The 21,578-nt window shown below is 65.3% G+C and overlaps 1 protein-coding gene across 1 annotated transcript; it reads left to right on the forward strand.

Annotated features, from left to right (window-relative positions):
• The first annotated feature begins 2,414 nt into the window (after nucleotides 1-2,414).
• Nucleotides 2,415-20,907, forward strand: ESPNL (espin like). Its single transcript, XM_056108388.1, has 9 exons — nucleotides 2,415-2,708; nucleotides 3,521-3,711; nucleotides 5,126-5,312; nucleotides 5,997-6,179; nucleotides 11,317-11,448; nucleotides 15,416-15,527; nucleotides 16,520-16,632; nucleotides 17,166-17,360; nucleotides 19,477-20,907. Exons 1-9 carry the CDS (start codon nucleotides 2,415-2,417, stop codon nucleotides 20,905-20,907), a joined length of 2,838 nt encoding a protein of 945 aa, XP_055964363.1.
• Nucleotides 20,908-21,578: the final 671 nt, after the last annotated feature.

Raw genomic sequence — 21,578 nt, forward strand, 5'->3', positions numbered from 1 at the left:
TGTGTGTTTCATGCATGTGTCAGTACATGCACACATGCGCACATTGTTGTTTATATGTGTGTTGATGTGTGCATGTGATCGTGTGCATTTGCACATACTGCACACGTGTTCATGCATGTGTGTCTGTATGAACACTGCACATGTGTTTGTGTGCAAATGTGTCTGCATGTGTGTATGTTTATGTGCACATGTTTATATATGTTCTGTGTACATAGTGTAACAACTGTATTCACACGTGTGTCACTGCAGCTCTGCACATTTGCACGTGCACATATACTTGTGCATGTGTGTCTGTATGTACACGTGTTCATGTATGTGTATCACTATGCACTCTGCATGTGTGTTCATGTGTGTGCACGTGTGTGCCTTGAGCCCTCTCCAGGAGTGAAACAGTGCTGGCACACAGCCCGGGTAGCTGCCCCGGAACCGGGGAGAGGACGCTCCTGTCACTGCCACGGGTCTCTGGAAACATCAGGTGCATCTGTGCCCCCTGGAAACCGGGGTGGGCCTGTTGCATGACCCCCTCCTTGGAGGTGGCGTCTCCGTCCGGTATGAAATGCTGGCTCTGCGATGCCCATCAGCTGCCCGCGACACAGGAAGGCTGCCATCTTGTCCCCACTGGACTCAGGGACACTGACATAGGAAGGCCACCATGGAATTCTCAGGGACACTGACATAGGAAGGCCGCGTCCTGCTCCCAGCTTCAGCTCCCGACACCCCGTCCCCCCGCTGCTGTGCTTCCTCCATGGTTCCAGGCAAGGGTCACGCTCTGCTCAGTGGCCCCCCAGTGGACCCTGCAGGGCTGGCTACAGGAGATGAACCCTCTGTCCATGCCCTCGGGCTGTCACCACGGGGCGCTGCCCTGCCCCAGTCTCTTCCCTTTGCATCTGGAGTCTAGTCCCCAGCCAACCCCTCGCCTGGGCGCCCAGGGGTGTGCCATGCAGGGGTGACGTGTGTGCCCCAGCTTGGCCCCCACCTGAGTCCGGCTCACCGTGACGCTCCCGCAACCACACATCCTGGAGTCCAGGGTAGCCCCACTGGCTGCCTGGAGGAGGCGACCCCAAAATGAGCCTATTGGAACTAATAAAAGCCGACATCATGCCGCACATTTGGGGTTTCTCTATTGGTGTGAGGAGCGCCAGCGTGCCTAAGCCAGCAGGGGCCTTGGGGATGGGGCGCCAGACCTGGGCACAGCAGACACGGGCCTTAGTGTAAGAAGTCCCCCTGGCGCATGGGTTTTGTGACCGAAATTTCCAGGCTCTCACGGAGTCGCGGAAGGGCGACCTCCCCCAGCCCCTGTTCTCCCCGGAGCCTAGCGGTCACGCCCACAAGCTGCCTCTGGTGCTGTATCAGCTCATTCAGGCCATGATCCAGAGACTCACGGATCAGTCTCGAAAGAGATCAACAAGCCGCAGAGACGCCTCCAGACCCCAAAGTCGCCATCAAGTCAAACATTTAAATCCGACTGTGTCACTGTGGCCGCATGACGTCCCCTACTCGACACCTCGGACACAGCAGGATGGCACAAGGTTAGCCTGCGCCACAGGCCAGGGGTCTCTCCTGCAAGGCGTTTAGAGGCTCCAGGGTGAGGCAACAGCCTTCACACTTTCTGCTAAGGAAGCTTTCTTGATAATTTTTAGCAAATTATTCACGAGCAATACAAAATCGTTTGGGGCCTGCTATTGGGGCAGGCTTGGGTGGTGGTCGGGAAAATTGGAAATAATGGTGGTGGGAAGAGGTAACGGTGGTGGGATTGGTGTTGGAATACTGAGTGTAGTAAACCGCAAACAACTTTATAAAAATAAAATTTTAAAAAGTTCCCCCTGGGGGACAGCGCTGGCCTTGCACGTGGCCAACTGCACACCACTAGGAGTGACTCCGGAGCACTGCTGGGTGTGGCCCCGAACCACGCCCTCAGCCCCGCATGGCTCTACTGCCTGTAGGGGGGACGAGGCCCCCCTTGCAGCTTTCTGGACAGCGGCTGGTGTGCGGGGGGACACACGGGGTCCTCCCCCTGCGACCACAGAGTCTATCCTGTGGCCCCTGTGTCTCCCCCAGGGGTCCCTGCACTGCTCGTGTCTGCAGGGCCCTGTCCCCACACGCTGCTGCTCTGGGGTGGGCTTCAGCATGGACGTGGGGGCGGCACCAGCACCCCCAAATGCTCCTGGGGACAGGATGGGTCCTGTGCAGAGTGCCGACGCCCGCAGGGCCCCAACACATCGTCCCTCCGCCTGCCCCATCCCTCGGGAGAGGCGGGTCCATCTGGCCAGTGCCCACTGCAGCTGACAGAGACCAGGCAGAGCCGCCCACTGGGCGCCCGCCCGCCGCCTCCCATCTGCCCGCGGCCTTATCAGGTAACCGGAGCCCGCGCTGCGCCGAGACAGGCCGGACTGCACACAGCCGCAGGCCCGAGCATGGCGGAGCCCCGGGCACTGGCCGCCGCCAAGGATGGGGACCTGGCCACGCTGGAGCGGCTGCTGGAGGCGGGGGTCCTGCGGCCCGGAATCGCCGACGCCCTGGGGGCCGGCCTGGTGCACCACGCCGCCCGCGCCGGCCACCTGGCCTGTGTCCAGTTCCTGGTGCAGCGGGCCGGGCTGCCCGGCAACCAGCGGGCCTGCAACGGGGCCACCCCGGCCCACGACGCCGCGGCCACGGGCGGCCTCACGGAGCTGCAATGGCTGGTGCGCGAGGGGGGCTGCGGCCTGCAGGTGAGGCCGGAAGGGGCTGAGGTCGGGAGAGGGCGAAGGCCAGGAAGGGGCTGCGGCCTGCAGGGGAGACAGTGCAGGGGTGGGGTGTGGGGGTCTTCAACACCCTGGAAAGTGGGTGCAGGCCGGAGCCAGGTGGAACTGGCCATGCAAGCCCCACAGCACTGTCCAGCCTGTCCTCAACCCCCCTCAAACCCACCTAAGATCCTCAAAACCCAAGACCACTTCTGAGGCCACCTGGAACCCCCAGTGCCAGCCCAGAGCTGCCCAGGACACCTGCCCCCTGCCAAGGTGTCCAGCCAAGGTTCTGATCATGTCTCATAGTTTCGGGTCCAGCTAAGGGTCCTTGGCATCCTGGGGTCCCCTCACTGCGGGGTCAGTGGCAGAGACAGGCCTGCGGGAAGGGACTTGGGGGGTGGGGGCAAGGGCCTCAGGCTGTTACTCTCACCCACCCTTTCAAGTCAGATGGGGTTAGCGAGACCCCTGGGGTCCCAGGAGCCACGGGCTCAGCCCCTGTTCTGGGTTGCCCCCTCTGTGGCCCATGGCAGACAGTTGGTGGTCAGTATGCCCTGAGAGCAGGCAGGCTGGTGGCCGGTGTGATCCGTGGATGCCAGGTCCCTGGGGTGCCTGACACACTCCCTGGAGCTGCGGGGAGTGCCCTGCGGGTGGTCGAGGCTGGACAGTGTCCCGGGCCATGGCATGGGCAGGGGGTGGGGATGAGAAGGGGGCTCCACCCAGCTCAGGACCAGCCTGGACCCAGGAGACCAGTGCTCCCCCCACCCCGCCGTGTGCACCACGGCCCACCTGCTTCCCAGGACCAGGATGCCTCGGGCGTGTCCCCACTGCACCTGGCCGCCCGCTTCGGACACCCAGCCCTGGTGGAGTGGCTGCTCCGGGAGGGCCACACGGCCACTCTGGAGACCCTGGAGGGGGCACTGCCGCTGCACCATGCGGCCGTCAGTGGGGACCTCACCTGCCTCAAGCTCTTGGCGGCTGCCCACAGCAGGTGAGGGGACGTGGGCTAGGCGTGGAGAGGGCAGGTGCCGTGGTGGGACGGAGAGGGCATGGGGCATGAGCTGGGTGCAGGGTCTGGCCGTGCAGAGTGGCTAGCGGGTGCAGTGGACAGCCCCTAGGCACCGGGGCCTCACTAGGCGAACAGTGAATCAGGCCTGAGAGCCCGTTGGCCTGCGGACGGGGGCTGAGTTCACTCAGGTATGGACAAGGCGTCCTGTGGGGGTGCCCAATGCCCACCCGCCCACAGGTAGAGAGTGGGGGGGGGGACAGACCAGGCTGGAAGCAGGCAGTGGCCCAAATCCCTTCCCCATTGTGGGTGCCCCTGTCCTGGCGCCAAGGGTCGAGGGGTGCAGTGACAGTCAGTCTCAACACTGTGCACGTGGCCTCCCCGACCATGGACCTGGCTGGAGGAGACTTAGGGTGCACCCAGGCCAGTGCCTCCCCAGGCCCTGTCGCTCACGCCCCTTACAGCGGCCCACACACTCCACGGTAGCTTCCAGCATCCGAAAGCCCAGAGGCACATGCACTTAAATTCATATGTGCACACATGTGCACAGACACATGCATGCACAACATGCAGACACACACATACACACATGTGCACAGACACACATATGCACACACGTACACAGACACATACACACACGTACACAGACACATACATGCACACATGTGCAAACACATACATGCACACATACATGTGCACAGGCACACATGCACACATGTGCAGGCACACACATGCACACATGCACCGACACATGCATGCGCACACATGCACACGTACATGCACACATGCGCAGGCACATACATGCACACGTGTGCACAGACACACACATGCACACATGTGCAGACACATACATGCACAGACACATACATGCAGTCACGTCATACACAAAGGTACTGAAGGGGAACCCCCCTAATCCCGCCTGGCACCAACCTGTGGTGTCAGAGGAGATGTCCGGTCCCTGGGGACCGGTCAGCGTTGGGGAAAGGACCGACCCTGCCCCCCCCCGCCCTAAAACTCGTCCTGTCCGGCCCCCCAAAATCCCAGGAGCACTGGACTCGGAAGATTCTGACCTCGCTCTGCAGAGGGGGCTCACACTGGGGGCCGGAGAGGACCGCACTCACTGAGGTCCCTTCACAGAGCAGGCTGGGCTCTGGGGGTCACTGACTGCACGGCCCCATGCTAGACGCCCTTGGCGCCCCGGCCACTCTCCAGGGAGCTGGTTCCGCGGGAGGCGCCATGTCCCTTGCACAGTGTCAACCTAAGCAACGCCACCGGGGCCGCGGGAGCCTCTCGGATGGAAGAGGGGGCGCAAACGCCCTTCGATCTGGGCCTGGCTAGGGCAGCGCCACCCCAAGGAGCCGGGACCAGCCCCTCTGAGCGGGACCTCTCCTCCCCGCAGCGGCGTGAACTGGCGCACGCGCAGCGGCGCCTCCCCGCTCTACCTGGCCTGCCAGGAGGGCCACCTGCACCTGGCGCAGTTCCTGGTGAAGGACTGCGGGGCCGACGTGCACCTGCGCGCCCTGGACGGCATGAGCGCGCTGCACGCCGCCGCCGCCCGCGGCCACTACTCCCTGGTCGTGTGGCTGGTAAGAGGCCGGGGGCGGGGCAGGACGGGGCGGGGATGGGCGGGGATAGGGCTGGCAAGCGATTTGATTGGACAGTGGGCGTGTCGGTGGGTGTGGTGTCGGTGTCTGGGGGCGTGGTTGGATAGTGGGCGGGGAATGGGCGCGGTAGTGGGTGTGATTGGGCAATGGGCGGGGAGGGGCGGGACCTAGTGGGCGGGGCTCTTTGGTGGGCAGGAAGGGGCGGGTCCTTGCGGGGTGCCTGCCTCCAGGTCGCACTAACTCACCTGAGAGCCAGGCCTGCCCCGTGCTGGGGCTCAGGTGCGCCCACTTATCCCCGGCATCACCTGTCTGTATCAAAGGTCTCCCGGTCCCATCAGCAGCCCCCCGGCCTGGGTCAGGTGCCTGCCAAGGTTGTCACTGACCCTGGAGGGGGGTTGAGGTTGGGGCAGAGGCGACAGGTGACCCGCCTATGTCTGAGCAGGTTTGATCTCAGCACTACTGCAGACCCCGCGTTCCGCTGGGCCCGGCCAGTCTCACTGTGGGACGTCTCGGGCACTGGGCACTGCGTGGGCTTCCGAGGGAGCAGAGAGACCGGCCGGAGCTGGCTGGGGCCTGGCATCTCAAGAAAGGACCCCAACAGCTTGGGCCCGGGGCTGGGCGACAACTGTGCTGTGCTGGCCCTGGTCACTCTCTGCCTCTCCCCAGGTCACCTTCACAGAGGCGGGGCTGGCGGCGCGGGACAATGAGGGGGCCACAGCCCTGCACTTCGCAGCCCGGGGCGGCCACACCCCCATCCTGGACAGGCTGCTCCTGATGGGCGCCCCCATCGTGAGAGACTCGTGGGGTGGGACGCCCCTCCACGACGCCGCGGAGAATGGGCACCTGGAGGTAAGGGGCCCTCAGGGGACGGGCACTCTCCTGGCTGACAGGGCCCGGCCTTCATGGCCCGCTCTCCTGGGGTACAGGAGGGACCATCCTCGCAGACTGACCCGAGGAGCCTGATGTTGACCCCTCAGTAAACTGGGGGCTCCCCTGGTCAGAGCCCAGAGTGACTGGGCTTGGGTGGTCCCCAAGGACTCAAGGCCAGTCTGGAGAAGGGACCAGCCTCAGCCCCCGCCAGGCCCCCGAGCTGTCCTGCAGAGGTGAAGCCGGATCCGATCGGAGGGAGCTTGTCCTGCCCCGCCCACCCCCACCTGCTCCCTGACCACGTGCCTGCGTCTACCCTACGACCCCACCTCTGGGGGCGGTCAGAATGGGCTGGCCAGGGGGGCTAGTGGAGGGCTGCAGTGACCAACAGCGAGGGACAGCGAGCATGACTCGATGGGCCTGTGTGGGCCCCTTGGGAAGGGCGTGGAGGAGCCCCAGGGTGCTGTGCTTGTGAGCATGGCCCATGTCTCTGCCTGCCTCTTTCCAGTGCCTGCCCCGCCCTCCCCTTGGTCCTGGGCACGCAGTCCTGTGCTCATGCTGGTGTGTGGAGCTCAGCTGCAGGCTTGCTGGGGTCTTGCACACTCGGTGCTCACCCCTTGAGGTGAGCATTTGCACACCCGCTCGCCAGGGGCCGCCACTCAGGCTGTGCTCTCTGAGGACCGGCCAGTGCTCAGGGAGTCACCCGTTTGGTGGCGGTGCTCACGCATGCTTGGCTGCAGAGCGTCTCTGAGGTCCCAAGGGCAGAGCTGGTGAGTGTGAGGCAGCCTGGGACCCCCCGCCCAGGTGCCTCCACACACACGCTCAGGAGACCCCACACTTGCAGTCACTCAGGACTGTCCTCAGGGGGCCAGAGCAACAGCACAGCAGGAGGGCATTTGCCTTGCATGCGGCCGGCCCGGGTTCAGTCCCTGGCATCCCATGTGTTCCCCCAAGCACAGTTAGCTGTAATTGCTGAGTGCAGAGCTAGGAGTAACCTTGATGTAGCCCAAAAACTTTATTTTTTTTTCTTTGTTTGGGGGGGTCACACCTGGCGATGCACAGGGTTTACTCCTGGCTCTGCACTCAGGAGTCACTCCTGGCGGTGCTCAGGGGACCATATGGGATGCTGGGAATCGAACCCGGGTTGGCCGCGTGCAGGGCAAACGTCCTCCCCGCTGTGCTATCTCTCCAGCCCCAGCCCAAAAACTTTAAAAAGAAAAAAAAATAGAATGTCCTTAGGTATCAGGGCCAGAGGGATAATGCTGAAGATTGGTCTTTTACCTTGCACAGGGCCAGCCAAGGTTTGGTCCCTGACATCCCATACAGCCCCCAACCCCTGCCCCTCCAGCCAGGAGTAAGTCCTGAGCACAGAGCCAGGAGTGGCACCTGAGTCCCAATGGGTATGACCCAAACATTTTTTTGTTCTGTTTTTGAGCCACACCCAGTGCTGCTCAGGGCTCACTCCTGGCTCTGCACGAAGGAATCACTCCTGGTAGGCTTGGGGAACCCTGTGGGGTGCCAGGGATCAAACCTGGGTCAGTCACGGGCAAGGAAAGTGCCCTACCTGCTGTACCATCATGCAGGCCATGAAGCCCAAAGTTTTTTTTTAATTTGGTGCTGGACAGATAGTGGAGTGGATAAGGAGCTTGCTTGGCACACGGCAGACCCAGGTTTGATCCCCCGCACCCTCTAGGGTCCCCACCAGGGACCCTAAAAACAGAACTCCCACCAGGAGTGATCCCTGAGCCCACCGGGGCCAGGAGTAACCCTTGAGCATCACCAGATGTGCCTCCACCCAAAAGTAAAAAAAAAAAAATTTTTTAAATAACAGGGCCTTGGGGCTGAAGCAACAATATAACGTGCAGGGCACTTGCCTGGGTTTGGTCCCTGGCACCCCATGGGGCCCCCCGAGCACTACCAGGAGTGATTCCTGAGCACAGAGCTGGGACTAACCCCTGAGCATTACCAGATGTGGATCCCCTAAAAATAAAATAAAATGGGGGCCAGAGAAATGCCTCCTGGTGGGGACTGGGGAACCAGGTGTCCTGCCAGGGATCAGTTCAGGGCACCCTCCTTCCTGTGCTGGCTCCGGCCTAAGATTATGTTTTGGAAAAATGGGTGTTTCTGGGGCTGGAGAGATAGCACAGCGGGTAGGACGTTTGCCTTGCACGCAGCCGACCCGGGTTCGATTCCCAGCATCCCATATGGTCCCCCGAGCACCGCAAGGAGTAACTCCTGAGTGCAGAGCCAGGAGTAAGCCCTGTGCACTGTCAGGTGTTACCCAAAAAAGCAAAAAAAAAAAAAAAAAGGGTGTTTCTCACCTCTTCTGTGGCCTTGCACTTGTGTAATTTTACAAGTCTTCTCCATTGCCTTCCCTTTGCCTTTGGCTTTTTTTTTTAGGGAGCAGGGGGACCACCCCCTACAATGCTCAAGCCTTACTCCTGGCTCTGTGCTCAGGGTTCACTCCCGGCTCTGTGTTCGGGGCTGACTCCCAGCTCTGTGCTCAGGGATGACTCCTGGCTCTGTGCTCAGGACTGACTCCCGGCTCTGTGCTTGGGGCTGACTCCTGGCTCTGTGCTCAGAGCTCACTCCTGGCTCTGTGTTTGGGGCTGCTCTGCGTGCACTCAGCCTTGGAGCTCTCACTGCCTCAGACCACACAGAGTTTACACCTCTCTGCTCCTGAGAGTCTGGTCTGGTCTGAGAGGAGGGAAAAAAAGTGACTTTAGGTTCGGACCAATAAAGAACCGGAGTTGAGGCTTTGTTGCCACCACCAGAAGCCCTTCAGGGAAGCCCTGGGCACCTGGGCGGTGGCCGGGAGGAGCGAGGGGCCGTTTCTGTCTCCTTGGAAAGACAGTGGCCTTGGGAAGCTGCCCAGGACCAGGAGCAGGAAAGCAGGACAGACTGAAGAACGCCCCAGACTGTGTGTGCCCAACGCTCTCCCCCCTCCGGCTCGTGAGCACTGTAGGAGCCTCGGCCCGGCCTAGGACAGGACGGCGGGAATGGGCGGGCCGGGAGAAGAGAAGAGCTATTCCCACGGGGCATGGCGGTCTTGAACACACCGTCCCAAAGAAAGGATGTTCCCAGGGGACAGTGGGACAAGGCGGGGCCTCCTGCTCGGGGCAGGCCCCTGCAGGGACTCAGACATGCTGGGCTCTGGGGCAGGTGACGGGGAGCACAGGGCGGGGTGGGCTGGGTGGTAGGCGCGCGTGCTCTGGGCCTAGATGCTGGCTTGTCCCCCAGCCTGAAGGAAGGCCCGACTGTCCCCAGCCATGCACACGGTCAGGAGCCCGTGCGTGGCCATTGGCGTTTTGTGCCCGGCTCCCTGTGCCTTGGCCGACACGTTCATGGCATGCTCCCTTCCGGCCAGCTTAGCATCTGCAGGTGGGGTGAGACCACCCAGGCCCTGCCCTGCCCACTCACAATCATCGCTGATGGTCCTGGGAGCCCCGGTGGAGGCAGGTGGTCAGTGGTGGTCAGGGCTGGCCTGGGCCCATGATGAGACTAAGAAGGAAAGTGCGTGGGGTGGTCAAGTGCCCACAGAACCAGCCTGCTGAGAGTCATCACATACGTACCACAGGTAATTGCATGTTCACACACACACACACATACACACAACACGCACGCACGCACGCACGTGTATGTCCAACATGCACGGATGCCACACCGGAAGGAAGAGTGTCGTGACTCTGCCTGTGGGTGCCACGCTGGGCGGCACAGACAGGGACACACTAGCCTGACCCTCTCTGGTCAGTAACGCAAAAGCCTGCCCTTGGGCATGTCAGCGTCTCTCGACCCTCCGCCGGGGCCATCGGAAGCGGCACAGGGAGGCAACACACCCGGCGCGGCAAGTTCTGACTCCTCCCGCTGGTGACATTAAACCAGAGCAAGGCAATGGCTGCAGCCGGGCCGGCCCAGAGATCACTGTATTCAGGCTTTTAGAGCTGCGGCTGGCCTGTCTTGGAGGCCACATGAGCAGCCCACGAGACGCCGACTGTCACGACCAGACAAGCTCGGTCTCCTCCCCAGGCTCTGCTGACTTGCCGACAGCACAGCCGGGCTCACGGTCGCTGGCTCCGACACCCATTTACAGAAACCCAGAAGAGTCAGCTTGTCGCTTGGGGTTTCTTTGCTTGTTCGTGGGCTACACCTGGCGGTGCTCAGGGCCCACACCTGGCAGGGCCTGGGCGACCCCTGGGGGGACAGAAACCGGACCTGTATTGGCCGCCTGCAAGGCAAGCGCCGACAGCTGTGGCCCTCGCTGTAGCTTAAGGTTGAGCGCCCAGGCTGAGACTCCCACAGCGTTGGTTGAGGAGCAAGAGTGACCACGTGCGCCATGGTGCGGGGGGCATCGTGGAGGGGAGCCTGAGGGAACATTCCTCGTCCCTCCTCTCGTGCAACACGGCCACAGGGACAGGTGACCACGAGGCCGTGTCCCTGCACGGGCAGCTCAGTGATGAGATCAGTTCCTTGCACCCCCAGGTGGGGTTCCGCCAGGACCCCTGGAGGCCGGTCTGGTGGGTGAGGGCTGGGAGGTGGCCGGGTGGGTCTGGCTTATGCAGTTGGCACCGCTAATGCCTCTGTCAGCCAGCGAGCACCCGCTGAGCCCCCAGCCCTGACCCCGCACACACCTCTGCCCCCTCCGCCTGGAAGCCCCTTGCTCGTCTCGGCTGGGTAGGGGGCTCGCGGGCAGTTGGCACAGTGTCCCCTCGGCCTCCCCGGGCACCCTGCCTCTCTCTCGTGTTGCCTGCCCCACCCGCCTGCACCGTCTTGCCTCCCCGAGCACCGGGATCGCTTTCTCGGCGCCTGCCACGGGCTGTGAAAACGGAGACGCCACCGAGGGTCCAGCCGGGGGCTCAGGCTACAGGGCGAGTCCGGGCCAGGGTCCCCCCATCCCACTGACCTGGCAGCTGAGCCCTGCGCAGGCTCTTAGCCAGGTGCCCCAATTCCCACACCCGGGACATGGGAGTGATCCGAGGGGCTTCGGCAGTGCAGGCCTCAGTTTCCGCCCGTGGGTTGGGCTGAGGGGCGGCTGAGCACGGCCCAGCGCCAGCATGTGTGTGGGCGAGGCCGGGAGTGGGCAGGGCCGGCCTCAGTGGTTCTCGTGTGCCCTTCACCCCAGTGCTGCCGGACCCTGGTGTCCCACCATGTGGACCCCTCGCTGCGGGACGAGGATGGCTACACGGCGGCTGACCTGGCCGAGTACCACGGACACCAGGACTGCGCTCGGTTCCTGCGGGACACAGCCCTGCCGGTAAGCAGGTGACATGGCGCCACCCTCTGCTCGGAGCTCTGGCCACCACTGTGTGAGGCTGCTGTGGCAGGACCCCAATAGGGCGCTGGCAGGAGTGTGATAGGGATGTGACAAGGCAGTGACTGGACTCTGACAGGGAAATGACAGGAACATGCCAAGAATGTGACTGAATTATGCCAAGGATATGACGGGGAAGTGACTGGACCGTGACAGGAATGTGACAGGAATATGAGAGAAATTTGACGGGGCTCTGACTGGATTGTGGCTAGAATATGACAGGGTTGTGGCAGTGATACGACAGATATGTGACAGGACTGTAGCTGTGTGGGAACTCGGAGCCCAGTGCTCTGTGTGGGGACTCAGGGTCTGATACCCTGTGGGGACTTGGGGCCTGGTGCTCTGTGTGGGGACTCGGGGCCTGATGCTCTCTAGGACACTTGGGGCCTAGTGCTCTGTGGGGACTTGGGGCCTGGTGCTCTGTGGATAGACTCGGGGCCTGGTGCTCTGTGGGGGGCGTCAGAGGTTGCTGCCTCTTGCCGGGACCTTGTGGGTGGATGTAACCTCACAGCTGCTGCCATGAGCACCTGCACTGACACCCCTAAGGTCCTGTTGGCAGCTACGGTGACCCAGCTGGTGCCCCTCCCTCCAGGCCACCACTGCCAGCCTCTCTGCCAGCTCTTCCAGGAAAGGGGTTTGGGCCCCATCCCGGCACCCAGAGATGCAGGGACGGACCCGTCACGGCGTCTCCCCATTCTGAGATGCCCAACCCCCACACACTGCCATGTCCAGCCTGGCCAGGCCCCTGCCTCTGGTTCTGGGGGCCACCATGCACCGTGGCCCTCGGGAGAGCGGATCAGGGTCAGAGTCTGGCTCCGGCAGGCGCCCTGGGTCAGTCAGGGGTGATGGGTGACCCCCGCTGGGCTCGGCCCCCACAGGAGGGCAGGTGGCAGCTGCAGGCGGGGCTGGCCGCGGGGGGCAGGGAGGGCTGCTGCTGCAATATTGATGGAAACGCAATCCCGAGCCGTCTGGCGGGCCACGCCCCTCCCACGACGGCACCCGCTTCTGCCTGTCCTGGGGCGGCCGGTTCTGAGCAACCCAAGCCTTAGTGATCCGTGTGTAAGGGGGTCTTGGAGACTTGCGGGACCTAATGGGAGTGAGCACTGAGCGGCAAGCACCCCTTTCTCAACGGGAAGGTGAGGCCCCCACACAGCCCGCCCCTGAATCTCGGGCGTGGCGGAGGCCACAGCCCGTCCATGCCATGATTTGGTGGCGGGTGCGGTCCAGGCTGTAATGGGCACTCCCCGGCCGTCCCCATGCATAATGCATGGCCACTGCTCAAACCTCTCCCCGGACACAACAGGCCTGTGGGGACCCCAGGTGCTGCCTCCCAAGTCTCACAGGGCCCAGACCAGGGCACAGGGGTGTCCCCTCCCCGGAACTGCAGCGCCAGAGGTGACGGCGCCAAGTGGCCTCAGCCATGAGGTTCGAGTCCCCGTGGGCAGGGCCGACCGGTGCCCCATGAGCTCTCCGTGCTTGTCACTCAGGAGAGAAGTTTGTGTTCTCCCAGGAGAGGACTCAGCTGGGGGGGGGGGTCCCTAGGGTCACCAGGAGGGGCCCTGTTAGCTCCCCACAGCTCTTGTCCGTGGGCCTGGGGTCTGAGTCCCCTGCCTAGTCACCTAAGCCACTGGGGCCAAGCATTGGCATGAAGCCAGCAGCGCTTTGGGGTCCCCGTGGCCTCTGGTCTCAGCATGTCCAGTGGCAGCCCTGGGGAGCGCTGAGGCCCATCTGCCCCTCTGGGTCCTGGGAATGGCCGGGCAGAGCCTCCATGTGGAGCCCCTGGCCCCCTGCTCCCCCAGACCACCTGCTCCGTCCTCCTGCTGTTGTCCGGGCTGCGGGCAGGACCAGGGGCCTCTGGGGCGGCCGGAGGCAGGGCCGGGCCCACGTCTGGCAGCTGCCGATTCCTGACCTGAGAATCTCCCCTGTGCCTCTGACCCAGACCCTGCTCTGGGGGAGCTAAGGTGCCGGTAAGGAATCCCACACCCCGCCCAGCCGCGGCCACCCAACACCGCCTCAGTTATTCATGAGCCTCTCGCGGGGCGGCCGCTCTGGGCCGGGGACCCCGCACACGCCTGGACCTGCAAGCAGGAGTGAGGTACCTGGGCGCAGGCGGTGATCCCGGGGACGCCCAGGGCTGAGGGTCTAGGACAGGGCTCAGGGGGTGCTGGTGGTGCAAGCCCTGGTCTGTGGGCACCCCCAGGCTGAGGGGCGGTACGGCCTCCTTGCCAGGCGGGCAGGGCTGCCCTCTGGGTGAGCAGGGACCCCCAAAGGGCCCGGGGCTTGTCCCAAAGCTGCCCGTGAGCATCTTGGCAGACAGCCGTTGGCGCTTCCTGCGTCAAAGTGTGGGGCAGTGCCGGGACACTCTCCAGGGCCCAGCTGGGGTCCGTGGGCCATGCCCCCCTCCTTCCTCTGGGGGTCTGCCCCAGAGACTCAAGCCGGGGTGTCAGGAGAACCTGGTACCCGCCAGCCAGCTGCCTGTTTCTGCACAGGTCACTCGGAGGTGCCGGGAGGGATGCTGAGAGGGTCGCCATGCGGGTCTGGGAGAGGGGGTCTCCCTGATGGGGCCGGCTGCCCCATGGGTGGGGGCGGGGGACCCAGAAGCCCCAGCCCTAGTCTCTCTGCATCTGGCCATGGTGGGCCTGTCCCCAGGGAAGGTGCCAGCCCAGCTCAAAGGTGTCCTGCGCGTGGGTGAGGCCAAGGGGACGCGACGTGGGCTGGGAAGGTCCCAAGCTGACTGTGGTTCCGCTCTGTGCTCGGGGCCTCCGCTGAGACCCCTCGGCCCCCGCTCACTCAGCACAGAAGGCAGGGATGGCTGGGGGGCTGCGTGTGGGCACAGGGGAGACACCCGGGGCAGGAACCCAAACCCAAACCCAGCACCCTCAGCCAGAGCAACCCAGCACCCGCACCCAGCACCCTAATCCAGCACCCTCAGCCAGAACAACCCAGCACCCGCACCCAGCACCCAAACCCAGAACAACCCAGCACCCGCACCCAGCACCCTAATCCAGCACCCAAACCCAGAACAACCCAGCACCCGCACCCAAACCTAGCAACCTCAGCCAGAATAACCCAGCACCTGCACCCAGCACCCTAACCCAGCACCCAAACCCAGAGCAACCCAGCACCCGCACCCAAACCCAGCAACCTCAGCCAGAATAACCCAGCACCTGCACCCAGCACCCAAACCCAGAGCAACCTAGCACCCGCACCCAAATCCAGCACCCTCAGCCAGAACAACCCAGCACCCGCACCCAGCACCCCCAGCCAGAATAACCCAGCACCCTCATTCAGCACCTAAATCCAGCACCCAAACCCAGAACAACCCAGCATCCTAACCCAGAGCCATAACCCCCTACCTTAACTTGGTCCCTTGCCTAGAGCCCTAACTCAGCACCCTCACTTAGTACCCTTAGTACTCTAACCCAGGGCCCTAACCCAGTACCTCCAACAAGGAGCCTAACTTAGAGTCCTACCCTAACACCCTAATCAAGTACCTAACCCCGTGCTCTAACTCAGCCCAACCCAGCACCCTTATCAGCTCCCTAAACTACAGTCCTGACCCTGGGACCCCTTGTGCCTGTCCCAGCCACTCACCCCAGGCCCTTTGTGCCTGTCCCGGCCCTCACCCCGCCCTCCCTGCCTCTAGAGGGCGCCCACGAGCCAGGCCTGAGATGCCACGGAGCTGCTGGCCCCCGGGGCACAGTGAATGATACCTCCTGACCAGGTCACAGGCCTCTTCCCGGAGTCCTGGTCACTCCAGTGATGTGAGAGATAAGCTGGGGGGCTGACCCCAGCCCTGTGCCATCCCCGTCTGTGAGTCCCTGACTGAGGGCTGGCCGGGCTGGCTCTGGATGCCCCCGACATGAGCAGCTTCTGTCATCCCACTGAGCCTCCCTCTTGTCCACCCCAGGACCCGCTGCTGATGGCGCCCCCGCCGCCACCCTTCCCCCCGCCGCCACTCTCGGCCGCCCGGCAAGCCCCAGATGAGAAGAGAGGGAGTGCAGGTCTCAGGGGCTCCACCCGTGAGTACCCATCAGGGGCTGACCCGGGCTGTGGGTGCAGGCGTGGGTGGGCTGGCCTCAGCCCTGAGTCTTCCGGGCAACAGCACTGGCACTGGCACTGGCACTGGCAAGCGACACCCTCGGCCTCGCAGGTTCTCCTCAGAGTCTGCAGCCTTTTAAAGGTGTGTGTGTGTGTGTGTGTGTGTGTGTGTGTGTGTGTGTGTGTGGAGAGACAGGACACAGGACAGCGGGCAGGGCACATGCGGGCACAAGGCTGGCCTGGGTTCATCCCTGGCACCACATATGGCACCCCAACCCCCTCCAGGATCTGCACAGGTCCAGGAGCACCACGGGGTGTGACCCCCCAAACCAAGAACAGATAAAGTGAGGATGAACTTTTCTTGAAGTTCCTATCACAACTTCTGACTCTGTCACCTTGGAGCCCTCCAGCTCTGGGCCTGATCCTGCTGTGTGACCTCGGGTGGCCTCACCCCTCTCTGGTCCTCAGCTGGTCCCAAATCATGAGTGTGTGTGTGTGTGTGTGTGCGTGAGCGAGTGTGGAAGTGGGAGTGTGTGCTTGTGGCTGTGTGTATGAGCACGGGTGTGTATGTGTAAGCAGGTGTGTGTGTGTCAGATGGTATAAGCATGAGTGAGTAGGACCGGGCGTTAGTGTAGGTGGGTATCGTGTGTGTGTGTGTGGTTGTATGTGGGAGAGTATGTGTGACTGTGTGTGTGAGATGCAGGACACAGACTGGGGTGTGGTGCGTGTGTGTCTGTGTATGCATGTGTGGAGGGGGAAGGGGGAAGGAACCACCTCTGGTCCTGCAGGGTGGCACTGGGTCCCGATCTCCCAACTCTAGGCTGCTCTGAGCTCCCTGGACTGTGGGTGGGTCAGGAGGACACTGGGAAGGGACCGGGATGGAGGGACACCAAAAGGTTGCATGGACATCCCACCAGCGCTGTAGGGCTGCCTGGGGCAGGGTCTGATCCCACCCCCTCCCCCCCACACACAGCCTCATCTCTCAGCCCGGCCTGGCCCGCCCAGCCTGACCAGCCAGTCCCAGACGAGCAGGCGGCTGAAGACGCGTCCCTGAGGGTCCCCGCTGCTGCCACGGCGGTCCCCACGGTGAGCCCCCTCCCACGCTCTCTGCAGGACCCTGACCAGCCGTCCCAGCCAGGGCCTCCACAGGCTGGCCTCTGGGAATGCAGGCCACGGCCCGGGGCCTTCTCTGCGGTGGGCATGGCTGTGGGGAGGTGGGAGCAGAGAGGGACCCCTCTCTCACCCGAGTCCCTGTGGCCAGCCCCTCCCCCCCCTCATGCTGCCCCACCCAGAGCTCACCAGGAGGGCAAGGAGGCCTCACTCAGCCCTGCACATTTGCCTGACCCGGAGCTCAGACTCTGCTCTGCCTTAAAGGCTCGGACAAGTCCTGCAGCTCAGAACTTCCAAGGAATCTTCTAGCCACTGGCATGCTCTGAGCACATCTTCCTGGTCATGCCCAGAAGTGGGGGTCCCCTCTGATCCATGCCTGGATCCCCAGGGAGACGCCCCAGGTCCCTGTCCTCCCTGACTCAGCTCACCACTCTCTTGCCGCTCCCCTATCTTCCCAGGTCACCGGCCAGAAACCCGTATGGCCTTGTGACCCTCCTGCCTTTGGACAGGGGCTGGAGACCACAGCCGGGGATGCCCCGGACGGTTTGGCCCTGCTGGAGCTGGACGGGGCGCACTTGGGCGACCTGGATGGCCTGGTGCCCACGCAGGATGAGCAGGGCCGGCCCATACCCGAGTGGAAGCGGCAGGTGATGGTCCGGAAGCTGCAGGCCAGACTGGGCTCAGAGCCGTCGCCGGAGGGCCAGGTGGGACCCTGCAGGGTGGAGGGAGCGGAGCCTGAGGAAGGGGCGGGGCTGGAGCAGAGGTGGAGCCTGGGGGGGGGCTGGAGCAGGAGGGAGAGGCCAGAGGAGAGGGCGGGGCCGGGGCAGGAGGGAGGAGCCTGGGGAGGGGACGGGGCTGAGCAGGAGGGCGGGGCCTGAGGAGGGGCGGGGTTGGAGGGAAGGGACCTAATAAGTAGGGGGGGCTAGGGCAGAAAGGCGGAGCCTGGGGAGGGGCAGGAGGGCGGGGGTCTGGGGAGGGGGCGGGGCCTTGTAAGGGCGGGGCTAGGGCAGGAGGTCGGGGTCCGGGGCTGGTGAGGGGCGGGGATGGGGAAGGAGGGCGGGGTCTGGCGAGGGGCGGGGCTGAAGGGCGGGGCCTGGAGAGGGCGGGGTCTTCGGGGTGGGGCCAGCGTGGAGGGCGGGGCCTGGTGAGGAGGGCAGGGCCTGGGGATAGTAGGCTGGAGCAGAAGGGCGGGGCCGGGAAAAAGGCGGGGCCGGAGGGCGGGGCTAGGGCAGGGGGCGGGGTCCGGGGTGGGGCAGGTGAGGGGCGGGGCTGGAGAAGGAGGGTGGGGCTGGTGGGGACGGGGCTAGGAGAGGGCAGGGCCTGGTGAGGAGGGCGGGGCCTGGGAAAGTAGGGCGGGAGCAGAAGGGAGGGGCCGGGGAGAAGGCGGGGCCAGAGGCGGGGCTAGGGTCGGGGGTGGGGTAGGGAGGGGGCAAGGGCTGATGAGGGGCGGGGCTGGAGAAGGAGGGCGGGGCTGGTGAGGGGTGGGGCTGAAGGGCGGGGCCTGGTGAGAAGGGCGGGGCCTGGGGAAGGTAGGACTGCAGCAGAAGGGGGGCGGGGAGAAGGCGGGGCTAGGGGCGGGGCTCTGAGGGGCGGGGCTGAGGAGAGCTGAGCGGGAAGTAGGCGCGTGAGGTGGTTGGGCCCTTCGTGGAGCCCTGCCAGCGCGGTGGGGCCAGGGACCAGCGGTGGTGAGCAGCAGGGGCAGGGCCATGCGGGAGCAGGCCGGCCGCGTGTCTGCCCAGCGGCTCTCCCCAGGTCAGTGCAGTTCCTGCCCTCCAGGCAGCAGGGTCCAGCGCCGCCCTCGCAGAAGCTCCGGACTCGGGGCAGCGGTGAGGGGGTCTTGGGGAGGCCGGGACATGTGGGGACGGGGCCAGCGTGTGCTGACCCTGCAGCGTGGACTGCTGGCCCCGGGGCGGGCCGAGCGCAGTGACCGGGCCGTGGCAGGGTGAGGTCCGGCGTCGCCCTAGGGAAGCTGAGCAGAGAGGCGGTCACTTCCCCCGGACTTCAGTTCGGGCCTGACGACACTGCCAGCTGGCATTGGGCTTGGCTTTGGGGTCACACCCAGCGGTGCCAAGGCCTACGCCTGTGTCTCTGCTCGGGGATCACTCCGGGGGGCTCAGGGGTGCAAACCAGGGTCGAGGCAAGCGCCCTAAGCCCTGTGCTGTTTCCAGCCCAGGTGGCTTTTTGAATGCTTAGAAGCGAAACTCACCCGTTGGATCAGTGGACACTGTGTTTCCCATCCCATCTGTGGGCAGTGCTGTAGGGCTGGTCTGATGGCCCAGCCTGGCCTGGTCAGCACACAGAAATCCACATGTGGGGCCTCCTGCCCCACAGGGAAGCCCTGCAGAGTGACACCAGGAGGACTCAGAAAGGAAGGGAGGTGGGGGAGGATGGGGGTGGGGAGGGATAAGGCTGGAGGGGGAGAGGAAGGGGGAGCAGGAGGGGAGGAAGGATGGGGGTGGGGGAGGGCGGGGGTCGGGAGGGATACGGATGGAGGGAGGATGGGGTGGGGGAGAATGGGGGTGGGGGGATAAGGATGGAGGGGTGAGGCGGGAGGCGCCGGCCTCAGTTCAGACCACCTGGGCCCACCCTCGCAGGCACAGCAGCTCCCCGAGGCCCAGCCCAGCTGGACTGGAGAGCCGGGGCCAGAGTCGCTGGGGCAGGGCTGGGCCCTGGCTCTGGTGGTGGCGGGGGAACAGGGCAAGAGGAGGGGATCAGAAGGGGATCCCGGGTGCCCCTGCGGCTGAGCGGGGGAGATGCTCTTCCCGCCGGGGCGGGGTGGGGGGCTCCCGGGCCAGCCCTGACGCGGCCTCCCACGCCCAGGACGAGAGCGGCAGGCCGGGGCCCCCGGAGCAGGCGTCCTGGCGGTTCTCGCAGGCCCACCGGGCCATCCTGGGCCCCTTCGGGGAGCTGCTGACCGAGGACGACCTGCTGCACCTGGAGGCGCAGGTGGCCAGCCTGCAGCTGCGGCGGCGCTGCCAGGAGTACGAGGGCGAGCTGGGCCGGCTGGCGGCCGAGCTGCAGGCGCTGCTGCCCGCGCCCCTGGTGCGCATCACCGTCAACAGCCACTTCCTGCCGCGGCCCGGCGGGCCGGGGGCGCCAGGGGAGCCGGGGGCCGCGGCCGAGCGCGCCCCCGAGGGGCCCCCCGAGGCCGCGCCCGGCGGGCAGCCCCTGCCCTTCTGGTGCAGCCACGTCGCCCGGCTGGTCCGCAGCCTGACCGCGCTGCTGCGGGGCCTGAACGGGCTGGCGCCGGGCGAGGGGCCGCCGGACGCGCGGGCCCCCGCGGCCACGGCCGCCCCCCGGGAGGCCCCGGCCGCCCCGCTCCGCAGCGCGGCGCAGCGCGAGATCCAGGAGAGCGGCGTGTCCGTGCGCACCCTGCGGGGCAACTTCGAGTCGGCGCCGGGGCCCCCCGCGCCCCCGAGCCCCGGCCCCTGCGAGCCGGGGGCGCGGCCCGCGCGGTGCGCCCGCGCGGACACCGAGGCGGGCAGCGACTCGGGCATCAGCTGCGGGGAGGCCCCGTCCGAGGCGGGCGCGGCGCCGGGCCCCGAGCTGGCCAGCCTGCGCAAGGAGCGCATCGTGCTGCTCTTCCTGAGCCACTGGCGCAGGTCGGCCTACACCCCCGCGCCGGGCCCGGCCGGCAGGACCCCCGCGGCCCGGCGCCTCGGGCCCCTGCGGCGCCAGCGCGGCGTCATCGCGCACCTGCTGGGCAGCTGGAAGGCCATCCTGGCCCTGGTGCCCGCGCGCCAGCTGCGGCGGCTGAGCCGGCGGCCGCGCGGCCCGCTGTCGCCCGAGCAGTTCCTGCCGCACGTGGACGGGGCGCCGCTGCCCTACGACAGCCTCTCGCTGGACCTCTTCATGCTGGGCTACTTCCAGCTGCTGGAGTGCGAGCTGCCGGCCGCCGAGCGCAAGGCGCGCCACCTGCTCTGCTTCGAGGTCTTCGAGCACCTGCGCGCGCACGGCTGGGAGGCGGCGCGCGCCTTCCACAGGGCCGTGACCGACGAGGTGGCCGCGGGCCGCCGCGCCTGGACCGACGGCTTCGAGGACATCAAGGCCCGCTTCTTCGGCTGCGCGCGCCGACCCGCCTGGGCCCCGGAGCCCGGGCGCGAGTCGGGCCTGACCCGAGCCCGAGCCGAGCCCGAGCCCCCCGCCCCGCGGCCCGGCAGCGTCGCCGACGAGGACATCTGCGGCTACATCGACCGCAGCTTCACCTTCTGGAAGGAGAAGGAGGCCGAGATGTTCAGCTTCGCGGAGTGAGGGCGCTCGCCCCTCGCCCTGCCACCTGCGCGTCACCTCACCTCACCCCGGGGGCCCAGGGGAGCCCACCTCGCGGCCTGTCCCTTGTCGTCCAGACCCTGCTCCCCGAGGGCCTCCCCCGAGCGCGCGTGTCCACCTCCCCACTGCTCCCGCTGCCTGCCTGGCCATGTCCCTCACCTCGCCACACCTGCGTCCAGCTGTGACACGGCAGTCAGGACGGTGTGTCCCACCCTGGCACGTGGGGAGGAGGGTTCCAGAATCTTCCCTTGGGGTGGGGCTCATGCCGTGTCCCCACCACACCCTCTGGGCACCGAGCCCCCAGATGAGCGGAATAGGGTTCCCGAGGGGCCATGGGCAGGGCAGGGATGCCCTGGCAGAGCCCCCAAGTGCTTTTGCTGAATAAACTCCCATTCCTAAGCCTCCTCTCTGCTCCCCAATAGACACCAGTGGGGTGGGACTCCCGGCCACAGCCCGCCCCGTGTGAGTGGGGTGCAGGACCCACCCCCGTGTGGGGCCTGGGTCGGTTTTTCGGGAACCCCCTGATGAATGGGTAAAGCCTCCCCTAGTCACGTGTGAACCCGGAGGAAATGGGCCCGAGGGTGGCTGGGGGCACCGGCCGGGGCTACAGAAGGAGCTGGAAGCTCAGGGCCCGGCTGTTGGTGGGGTGCTGA

This window comes from Sorex fumeus, unplaced genomic scaffold, assembly GCF_029834395.1.
Source record: "Sorex fumeus unplaced genomic scaffold, SorFum_2.1 ptg000207l, whole genome shotgun sequence".
In the NCBI taxonomy this organism is placed as follows: Eukaryota; Metazoa; Chordata; class Mammalia; order Eulipotyphla; family Soricidae; genus Sorex; species Sorex fumeus.

What these genes read in the sequence shown, in the direction of transcription:
- ESPNL (XM_056108388.1), top strand. Translation starts at nt 2,415, where the DNA reads ATGGCGGAGCCCCGGGCACTGGCCGCCGCCAAGGATGGGGACCTGGCC. An exon ending in CGGAGAATGGGCACCTGGAG is followed by an intron (nt 6,180 to 11,316) that starts GTAAGGGGCCCT and finishes CCTTCACCCCAG; the next exon opens with TGCTGCCGGACCCTGGTGTC. An exon ending in CTGCCACGGCGGTCCCCACG is followed by an intron (nt 16,633 to 17,165) that starts GTGAGCCCCCTC and finishes GCCTTTGGACAG; the next exon opens with GGGCTGGAGACCACAGCCGG.